The sequence below is a fragment of the Staurois parvus genome, unplaced genomic scaffold (assembly GCF_062004578.1).
Source record: "Staurois parvus isolate SC_StPar_1 unplaced genomic scaffold, SC_StPar_1.0 ptg001585l, whole genome shotgun sequence".
Classification (NCBI taxonomy): domain Eukaryota; kingdom Metazoa; phylum Chordata; class Amphibia; order Anura; family Ranidae; genus Staurois; species Staurois parvus.
In genome coordinates, this window is record NW_028319381.1 from 553,493 (window position 1) to 563,551 (window position 10,059).

General features: G+C 46.7%; 1 protein-coding gene across 1 annotated transcript; it reads left to right on the forward strand.

Annotated features, from left to right (window-relative positions):
• The first annotated feature begins 5,413 nt into the window (after positions 1 to 5,413).
• LOC149435209 (E3 ubiquitin/ISG15 ligase TRIM25-like) lies at positions 5,414 to 7,242 on the forward strand. The gene has a single exon (XM_089662902.1). It carries the CDS (start codon positions 5,414 to 5,416, stop codon positions 7,148 to 7,150), a length of 1,737 nt encoding a protein of 578 aa, XP_089519028.1. The 3' UTR covers positions 7,151 to 7,242.
• Positions 7,243 to 10,059: the final 2,817 nt, after the last annotated feature.

Consider the following 10,059-nt stretch of genomic DNA (forward strand, 5'->3'; position numbering starts at 1 on the left):
TTCATCTATTTTAGTAAACATATCTCCTCCCTTCTCTTTTAATTCTTTAAGTGTTCTCAATTCTCCCTCTATCAATATGTCTCTCAATTGGATATCTTCCTTTTTAAACCATCTCCCTGATATCTCATCTTTTCCTGGGGGGAAAAACTCCGTGTTTGCAAGAGGCATTAGTATAGAGTTGAATTCCCATTTCATGTGTTTATGTAAGTTATCCCATATCCTTAAGACAGTTAAAGTGTAAGTGCTTGTGTCCTCATTAATTCCTCTATAATGTGCTGGAACCCATATCATCTTACTCAAATTAATTCCACTCAGATCATTTTCCATTTTTACCCAAATTTTCCTCTTGTGATTAAAAGTCCAGTCATAAATTCTTGCTAACATTACTGCTTTGTAATATCTCTTGACATCAGGTAGTCCCATCCCCCCTTTCTCTTTAGTCCTACTTAGTGTTTCATATGATACTCTTGGTTTTTTATTCCTCCATATAAATCTTGTTAACATTTTTCTCATTATCTTAAAAAACGCCTCTGGGAGTTTGATCGGGATCATTTGAAATCTATAGAGTATTTTAGGTATAATTACCATTTTAATTAGGTTCATACGTCCTAACCATGATGGATTTCCTCCTTCTAATCTTTTTAGTTCGTCCTTAATCTCATTTATCAGAGAGATATAATTTAATCTATACAGTTTTTTATATGAGGTAGCAAGTTTTATTCCTAGGTATTTTATATCGTTTTCTCTCCAAATAAAGGGGAATTCTTTTTGTAGCTTTTCTTTTTCGCTCTTTGGTATATTAATGTTCAAAATCTCAGTTTTTGTTGGGTTAATTTTTAGATTAGATAATTCACCGTATTCCTTCAGGATCTTCATAATATTTGGTAGTGTTATTCGGGGGTTGCCTACATAAAACAGTAGGTCGTCCGCAAAGGCCGCTACTTTATGTTCTATATTTTCTATCTGGATTCCCCTTACCGCTCCACTATTCCTTATTATTGATAGCAGGGGTTCCAATGTCAATACATACAGCAAGGGGGACAATGGGCATCCTTGCCTTGTTCCATTGGACATCCCAATGGATTCCGATCTTTCCCCGTTTACCGTGATGATTGCAGTGGGCTCCTTATATAGTTTACCTATCCATTCGCGCATTCTCTCTCCGATCCCCAACACTTCCAAGTTATCCATCATAAAGCCCCAGTCCACTCTATCAAACGCCTTTTCGGCATCAATTGACAAAAGCACTACCGGGGCTTTCCCTTTTTTACTTTTCTGGATAAGCATCAGAGTTCTCAAGCCATTATCTCTACCCTCTCTCCCCTGAACAAAGCCCACCTGGTCTCCATGAATCCATTCGGGCATTAGATCTTTCAGCCTGTTTGCTAGGACCTTTGCGTACAACTTAGTATCAGTGTTTAATAATGAAATTGGTCTGTAGCTAGAGCACTGAGAGGGATCTTTTCCCTCCTTATGGATGAGAACTACATGGGCCTGAAGGGATTCCCTCCTCCCCTCCATCCCACCTCCCAAGTCATTCATGTATTTCTTTAACTTTGGTAACAGTACTTCACTAAATTTTTTATAGTACTTAACTGTATAACCATCCGGGCCTGGGCTTTTCCCTCCCCCTGTACTTCTTATTGCTGCTTCTATTTCTTCCTGAGAGATTTCTGCATCCAAGGAGTTCAGTTGTGTTTCGCTAAGCTTTGGCAATCCCGCATTTTTTAAATATGTCCTCCTTTTTTCATTGATACCTTCCCGCATTTCTTTTGGTGATCCTTGGTGACTGATATTATACAACTTTCTATAATACTCCGTGAATACTTTAATAATTTCTTTAGTTGAGTGGACCATCTCCCCCTTAGGGCTTTTTATCTTTTCTATATAATTCCTGTTCTTCTTCTTATTCAGGGCTCTCATTAAGTATTTTCCTGGTCTATCACCCCATCTATATCTTTCACTTAATACTTTATTATATACTCTTCTCCTCTCCTCTTCCATCAGTCTCTCTAATTCATCTTTTTTATCCCTTAACTTCTGTCTTGTTTCTATTGTTATTTTTTTCTTGTGTATCTGCTCCAATTCCAGGATTTCCTTTAAGAGTCCACTAACCCTCTCTGTTCTTTCTTTTTTCTTCCTTGCTCCCATCGCAATCAGGATTCCTCTTATATATACCTTATGACTTTCCCATACTGTAGCTGTCGATACTTCCTCTGTTTCATTCTCCCGGAAATATACCTTAATCTCTTCTCTGATCTTCTGCACAATATCCTCATCCAAGAGAAGAGCCTCATTCAACCTCCATCCTAAACCTCCCGTCCACCTTTTTCCCCATCCTATTTTCATTACGACTGGGGCGTGGTCCGAAAAAGTTCTTATCTCTATTTCTATTTTAACCAGCATTTCAATGAGTTGATGATCTATTAGAATGTAATCCAATCTCGAGTATATCTCATGTGCATTAGAGAAGAAGGTATAGTCTCTGTCCTTCATATGCATTACTCTCCAGGTGTCCACCAGTTGGTACTCGTGGATCGCCTTCCTCAAAGCTCTCAGAGACCTACCCCCTTCTCTCCGCACAAGGGAGGTTGCATCCATTTGTGGGTCCATACAGAGATTCAAATCTCCTGCTATTATCAAACGCCCTTTTTTAAAATCTATCAATTTTTTTAGCAAACCCTTCAGAAAGATCTCAGGTTTCTTGTTGGGGCAATATATATTGGCTAGTGTGCATTCAATTCCCTGTAATTTACCTTTCAAAAACAGGAATCTCCCTTCCGGGTCAGTCCTTCTATCTTCCAACTCAAATCTCATATTTTTTGCCAATCCTATTGCCACCCCCTTTGCTCTTTTAATTGGAGAGTCAGCGTAATACCATGTAGGATAATATTTAGATTTTAATTTCACATTAGATTCTATCTCAAAATGTGTCTCCTGCAAAAATACCACTGACGTTGCCCTGTGATGTAACTCTTTAAACAATTTAAATCTTTTCCCAGGGCAGTTCAACCCATTCACATTATATGTTATAAACTGTATTTCTTCCATCCTTCTTGGTTTTTTTTTTTCTCTCTTCTAGTTCGCCTCCTCCTATTAGGACCGAATGATTTGCAGAATATTAGCCCCACTCCCCCTCCCCCCCCTCCCCCCCCCCACCCCCACCCCCCCTCTCTTACTTTTCCCCTACCCATTTTTAGGCTTATAAACTGCCTACAAATCATTTGTGGAACTGTTTCCACAGTTGATTTAAAATATTGGGCGTAGACTCCGCCCATGGACGGCTCACCTTTCCTCCGACCTCCCCAGTACCCCCTTCTCTCCCCAACTCAACCGGATCCTCCAGAGGGACTTCCACCTCAAAAAAGGGGGATTACTAGGGGGGGCAAGGGAACAAGAGAAAGAGAAAAAAAAAAAAAAAAAAAAAAAAAAAAAAAAAAGTATTTTCTCCTGTTCACTTCTCCCTCTCCCCTCTCCCCAATCCCTGAGCCTCTCTCCCCTTCCCCCCGACCTGCCGCCAATCCTCCCCTCCCGCATCATCCGAGTCTCCTTTTTCTTCTTCTTCTTCCCACCCAGTTATCTCCATTCTTTGCAGGCCCAGTCTATCACAAAAATCTCTCAGTTCCTCCGGGAATCTCAGGTATGCTGTCACCCCACTCTTCCAGCCAATTAAAGATGCTGAAGTGCCCCATCTATATTGCACGTTCTGTTTTCTCATTTGCTCTAACAGGGGTCTCAGGGATCTCCTTCTCCACAGAGTCTCTGGTGTTAAATCCGCAAAAATTTGAACAGTCAAATCTCCATATTTGATTAACGTTCTTCCCTTGATCTTCTTCCAAATCTCATTTTTGACCCCAAAGTTCTGGAACTGTACAACTATATCCCTCGGTCTTTCCCTCTCAGTATCTTGTTTGAACTTTCCTATTCTGAAAACTCCATCCAGTTCAATCACTTCTATTTCAGGTCTGTCTCTTATGGAGTTTAAGATTTTTTTAACTAGTTCATGTAATGTTTCCCCTTTTGCTGCCTCTGGAATTCCTCTCACCCTAAGGTTAGACCTTCTTTCTTTATTTTCTCGAATTTCCATCCTGTAGAACAGTTTTTTCTGGGTTTTCTCCAAATGGGTTATTTTTTTCCTTAGCTTATCTATGGTTTGGGCCTGGGTTTTGACTTTCTCCTCTGTTTCTTCCATTCTCGTTAGCAGATGCCCTAAATCGTTCCGAATTACTGTCATTTCATGTTTTATCGTTTTCTCCAAACTTTGGAACATTTCTATCATCTCCTTCTTATTCGGTATTTGTAGTTCACCATCAAGTTCTTTTTGACCCAGGCCATCCGCTATTTGTTGGCTACAACTGCTGTTCATACCCATTGATAGTCTCGGGCTGTTTCCTGAGCTAATGTCCATTTCCCCTTTGGCGCTTGCGCCTTGGGCCCTTTCTGGCGTAATGTTTCCATGTGATGTAAATTTCTTTATCGTGCCTGATTGAGACCCTTTAAGCCCTGCTCCCTTAGGACCTTTATTCTTCATATCCTCAATAAAATCTTTTGTCTTCTATATTCTCTAGATGGGGTTATATCTCTCCTCTTTGGTTTGTAATCCAGACAGGTTTACTGAGTTTACTTGTGCTCTCCTAGGGGGACATGGATCTCTTCTCTTCTAAACTCAGGGAATCCTCTCCTCTTCTCCTTCGCCCCTTGTTCCCCACTGTCACTCAAGAATCCACTACACAATACAATAGAATAGGCCCCCAGCAGGTCTCACTCACCCTTCTCTTCCCCAGATGGTGACTCCAAGTTTGGTCGGAAGGTCTCCACAACAGCTCTGTCCTGGGGGGGGATTCCTCCGGGCCTCCAACTCTGCACCTCGGTTTCTTTCCCTTTTATTTTTTTTCCTTTTGCCTCTGGGCTTCGTCCCAGGGATGCAGGGTGGGTCTCCTGGCGCTCCCGGGCTCCCTGACCCAGAATCGTAGAGTCAGCTGGCCGGGGGCCCCAGGCAGCAATAGACCGGGGGTTGCACACAGCAGCCGGGGACCATGAACAGTAATCAGCCGGGGGGGTTGAGGGCAGCAGAGAGCCAGCGACTGCAGCCGGCGTCTCGCCGTCAGTTCAGGCGGCCGGCCGGCTTTCTCCTCTCCCAGAGAGCCTCCGCGGCCGGTCACACACCCCCGCCACGTCACTCCGCTCTCCAGCCGTCCGGGTCCTTCCTCTCACCAAGGACCGGAGAGGCTGGTCCGTCGCTGCGACCCCCGTCTGCCTCCCATCTCCGGCTCTCAGGACTGCACTTCTCGGCCCTCCAGACTCCGGTGAGTCGGCTCCTTAGGGTCACCAGGGAGGTCGGGGAGCGGTACCTAGTCGAAGGCTAGCACCGCTCACTCCCCACAGCCGCCATGACCAGGCTCCTCCCCCAGCGATGGCGTCTTCTGATCTGAGGAAGGAGCTGGAATGTTCCGTCTGTCTGAACATTTATACAGATCCTGTAACCCTGAGATGTGGACACAACTTCTGCCGGGACTGTATTGGCCGTGTGTTGGATGCACAGGAGGGGTCTGGAGGTTATTCCTGTCCAGAATGCAGAGAAGAGTTCCAGGACCGTCCTGCACTGAGGAGGAACATAACACAACGTAACATAGTGGAGAACTTCCAGTCTACCCATCCAGAGCAGGAGGAGTCCGGGGTCTTCTGTACTTACTGTATTCACACTCCTGTACCGGCTGTGAAATCCTGTCTGCTGTGTGAAGCTTCTCTGTGTGACAACCACCTGAGAGTCCACAGCAAGTCACCAGAACATGTCCTATGTGACCCCACCACTTCCCTGAAGGACAGGAAATGCTCCATCCATAAGAAGATCCTGGAGTATTACTGCACCGAGGACTCCACCTGTATCTGTGTGTCCTGCAGGCTGGATGGAGAACATCAGGAACACCAGGTGGAGACTCTGGAGGAGGCCTCTGAGATGAAGAAGATGAAACTGAGGAATGTTCTGCAGAAACTGATGACAGAGAGAGAGGAGACGGAGAAAAGAGTCCAGAGTCTGCAGGAACGCAGGAGGAAAGTACAAGGAAAAGCAGATGATGAAACCAAGAGAGTCACTGCCCTGTTCAGAGACCTCAGGAGACGTCTGGAAGACCTGGAGAAGAGAGTCCTGAGGGACATCTCCGGGTGGGCAGAGCGGGTCTCCCGTCCCATGTTGGATTATATTCGGGATCTGGAAATAAAGAAGGAGGAGCTGTCCAGGAAGATGAGGGACATTGAGGAGCTGTGTAACATGACAGATCCACTGACTGTCCTACAGGAATCAGACACAGGTGACTTGTGTGATACTGAGGATGGAGATGATGAGGACAGAGAGAGACATGAGAACCTCCTCCATGATGGAGGGGATGGGGATGTGGGGGGGATCTCACACACATTACACACGGGTTTATCTGATATCATGTCTGGGGTCAATGTACAGAAATGTACAGGCACACATGTCTCTCCACATTCTACTCCAAAGGGCAAAGGTCCCATCAATGGTCCACCATCCAGGCCAGACCCCCAACCCTCCCCCACTGGAGGACCAAATATTGGGGCTGTACAGCAAACATGGGGGGTGTCGGGGGTTACAGACATATTACTGGATGTGAGGACAGCTGCTAATGATCTACATCTATCAGATGACGGGAAAACTGCATCCTGGTCATCACATCAGAATCGGCCAGAAACAGCAGAGAGATTCCAGTGTCCTCAGGTGATGAGCAGTCAGAGCTTCTCCTCCGGGAGACATTACTGGGAAGTGGATGTTGGGGGGGCAGAGTACTGGATAGTCGGGATGTGTTACCCCAATATAGACAGGAGAGGAGATCAGACATGGATTGGAGATAATAAGAAGTCCTGGGGGTTGGAGAAGTGGGAGTTGGAGGGGTTGTTGGGGGGTAATCAGTACTCAGTGGTACATGACAAGAAGAAGAACCCATTACCCGGCGGTGTCTCCAGTACCAGAGTCAGGATAGATCTGGATTATGAGGCCGGGCGGATCTCCTTCTATGATCTGTGTGACCCGATCCGACACCTCCACACCTTCACCACCACCTTCACTCAGCCCCTCCATGTTGGGGTATATGTAGGGGGAGGTTGTATAAAGATATGTGGGAGGAGTCAGAAGTGAGAGACATAAAAAAGACAGTTAATTTTTGACATTGGAAATAGTCTGGAGAAATCCTAGAGAACGAGGGGGAAGGAATGAAGAAGAGAGGGAGAGAGAGGAGAAGGGGGGAGGAGGATGAGAGGTAGGGAGACAAAGGGAAGAATGGAAATGAGAGGGAGAGAGAGGAGAAGGGGGAAGGAGGATGAAGAAGGGAGAAGAGAGGGAGAGAGAGGAGAAGGGGGGAGGAGGATGAGAGGTAGGGAGACAAAGGGAAGAATGGAAGAGATTCATTTTGTGACATATAATGTTAGAGGTTTAAATAGCCCCGGGAAGAAATTTAGGATTCTTAAAGAATTTCAGCATAGATCTTCTTCAGTATATTTTACAGGAGACACATTTAGTACAAGAAACAAATGTGAAGTTACAATCCAGATATTATCCAACGCGGTTCTATGCAGATTCCCCAATTAAACGTGTTAAGGGAGTGGCAATTGGTTTCGCGAAAAATATGAGGTTTAAGTTGGAAGAGAGAATGGTAGATCTGGAAGGGAGATTTCTGTTCTTGAGGGGAAAATTACAGGAAGCTGAATGCACATTAGCAAATATTTATGCCTTAATAAGAAACCGGAGGTATTCTTAAAAAATACTCTGAGGAAACTATTGGATTTCAAAAAATGTGGTTTAAGTGTGGCAGGAGATTTCAATCTGTGTATGGATCCCCAGATAGATACGACTTCTCCGGTGCAGAGAGATGGTAGTAGGTCTTTGAAATCCTTGAAAAAAATGTTACATCAATGTCAACATGTAGATATATGGAGAATTAAGCATACGAAGGGCAGGGACTATACATTTTATTCTCAGGTACATGAGATGTATTCGAGATTGGACTACATATTGTTGGACCATCGACTTATTGAGTCTCTGATTAAAGTAAAATAGAAGTCATGTCAATGTCAGATCATGCTGCTGTCACAATGCAATTACTATGGGGAAATGAGCAGAACGGTCGACAATCATGGAGGTTAAATGAGACACTTCTTCAGGATCAAGAGACGGACCAGAGAATTAAAAACTAAATAGAGCAATTTTTTGAGGAAAATGATTCTGCGGAAGTGTCTGTAGCAACGGTGTGGGAAGCTCATAAGGCCTATATCAGAGGAATCTTACTAGTGATAGGAGCAAAGAAGAAGAGGGAAAGAAAAGAAAAAATAAATGTGCTTCTTAGTGAACTGTGTGATTTAGAGCAGATCCATAAACATAGAGTAACAAAAGAGATTATCTAGAGCAGCGGTTCTCAACCTGGGGGTCGCGACCCCTTTGGGGGTCGAACGACGCTTCCACAGGGGTCGCCTAAGACCATCGGAAAACACATATTTCCGATGGTCTTAGGAACCGAGACACCGCTCCTCGCCGCCGCCGCCGTCTCCAGGTGTGGGCGGGATGACATGCCGCCCCTGTCATCTGGACACACCTCGAGATCAATCCTTGCCTGTGATTGGCCGCCGGCACTGTAGCTCAGGAGAGGCACACAGGCGGCCAATCACTGGCAAGGAGGTGGAGCTTGGAGAGGAGGAGCCGAGCGGCACCGCGAAGATGGAGCGAGTGAAGAGGAGGAGAGCGGCCGGAGAAGGAAGACAGCTGACAGGTAAGTGTGTACCATGGGAGAGGGAGGGAGCGAGCGAGCCCAGGCTGGAGCAGGGGTCAGCAAGGTAAGTATCATTGGTGTCAGTGGGAATAGTGCCCCATCATTGGTGTCACGAATACCAATAATGGGGCACTATTCCTCCCACTGACACCAACGATGGGGCACTATTCCTCCCACTGACACCAACGATGGGGCACTATTCCTCCCACTAACACCAACGATGGGGCACTATTCCTCCCCCAAGTGACACCAACGATGGGGCACTATTCCTCCCCCACTGACACCAAGGATGGGGCACGATTCCTCCCCCCACTGATACCAAGGATGGGGCACGATTCCTCCCCCCACTGACACCAAGGATGGGGCACGATTCCTCCCCCCACTGACACCAAGGATGGGGCAGTATTCCTCCCCCCACTGACACCAAGGATGGGGCAGTATTCCTCCCCCCACTGACACCAAAGATGGGGCAGTATTCCTCCCCCCACTGACACCAAGGATGGGGCAGTATTCCTCCCCCCACTGACACCAAGGATGGGGCAGTATTCCTCCCCCCACTGACACCAAGGATGGGGCACTATTCCTCCCCCCACTGACACCAAGGATGGGGCACTATTCCTCCCCCCACTGACACCAAGGATGGGGCACTATTCCTCCCCCCACTGACACCAAGGATGGGGCACTATTCCTCCCCCCACTGACACCAAGGATGGGGCACTATTCCTCCCCCCACTGACACCAACGATGGGGCACTATTCCTCCCCCCACTGACACCAACGATGGGGCACTATTCCTCCCACTGACACCAACGATGGGGCACTATTCCTCCCCCAAGTGACACCAACGATGGGGCACTATTCCTCCCCCACTGACACCAAGGATGGGGCACGATTCCTCCCCCCACTGACACCAAGGATGGGGCACGATTCCTCCCCCCACTGACACCAAGGATGGGGCAGTATTCCTCCCCCCACTGACACCTATGATGGGGCACTATTCCTCCCCCCACTGACACCTATGATGGGGCACTATTCCTCCCCCCACTGACACCTATGATGGGGCACTATTCCTCCCCCCACTGACACCAATGATGGGGCACTATTCCTCCTCCCACTGACACCTATGATGGGGCACTATTCCTCCCACTGACACCAATGATGGGACACTATTCCTCCCACTGATACCAATGATGGGGCACTATTCCTCCCACTGATACCAATGATGGGGCACTATTCCTCCCACCGACACCAATGATGGGGCACTATTCCTCCCACCAATACCAATG